The sequence below is a fragment of the Eimeria tenella genome, genomic scaffold, assembly GCF_000499545.2.
Source record: "Eimeria tenella Houghton genomic scaffold, Eth_scaff1826, whole genome shotgun sequence".
Taxonomy (NCBI): domain Eukaryota; phylum Apicomplexa; class Conoidasida; order Eucoccidiorida; family Eimeriidae; genus Eimeria; species Eimeria tenella.
The window spans coordinates 1,142-1,366 of record NW_013541660.1 but is presented as its reverse complement, the minus strand read 5'-3'; the positions used below and the strand labels follow the sequence as shown (position 1 = coordinate 1,366).

At 49.3% G+C, this 225-nt stretch overlaps 1 protein-coding gene across 1 annotated transcript in view; it reads right to left on the bottom strand.

Annotated features, from left to right (window-relative positions):
- Positions 1-225, bottom strand: part of ETH_00037035 (isocitrate dehydrogenase, putative) — a gene marked incomplete at both ends in the record, with an annotated part of 1,005 nt that overhangs the window by 365 nt on the left and 415 nt on the right. The window contains one exon of the mRNA XM_013373937.1: positions 3-12. Coding sequence (XP_013229391.1) covers positions 3-12 — 10 coding nt within the window. The remainder of the gene's footprint in view (positions 1-2; positions 13-225) is intronic.

The following is a 225-nucleotide window of genomic DNA, read 5'->3' as shown; positions in this document are numbered from 1 at the left end:
CCAATTACTATACTGGCAGCTCCAGGTACATCACAATCAGCTGCGCACAAACTAGGGTTTAGGGTTTAGGGTTTAGTCAAGGTATTTCAAAATCCGGTGCGCACGAACTAGGGTTTAGGGTTTAGGGTTTAGGTTCTGAGATTTAGGGTTTAGCGCTACGGTCGAAGCGCTCTCCGAGCAGGTCCAGGTACTTCAGGACCAGCTGCGCACAAACTAGGGTTTAGG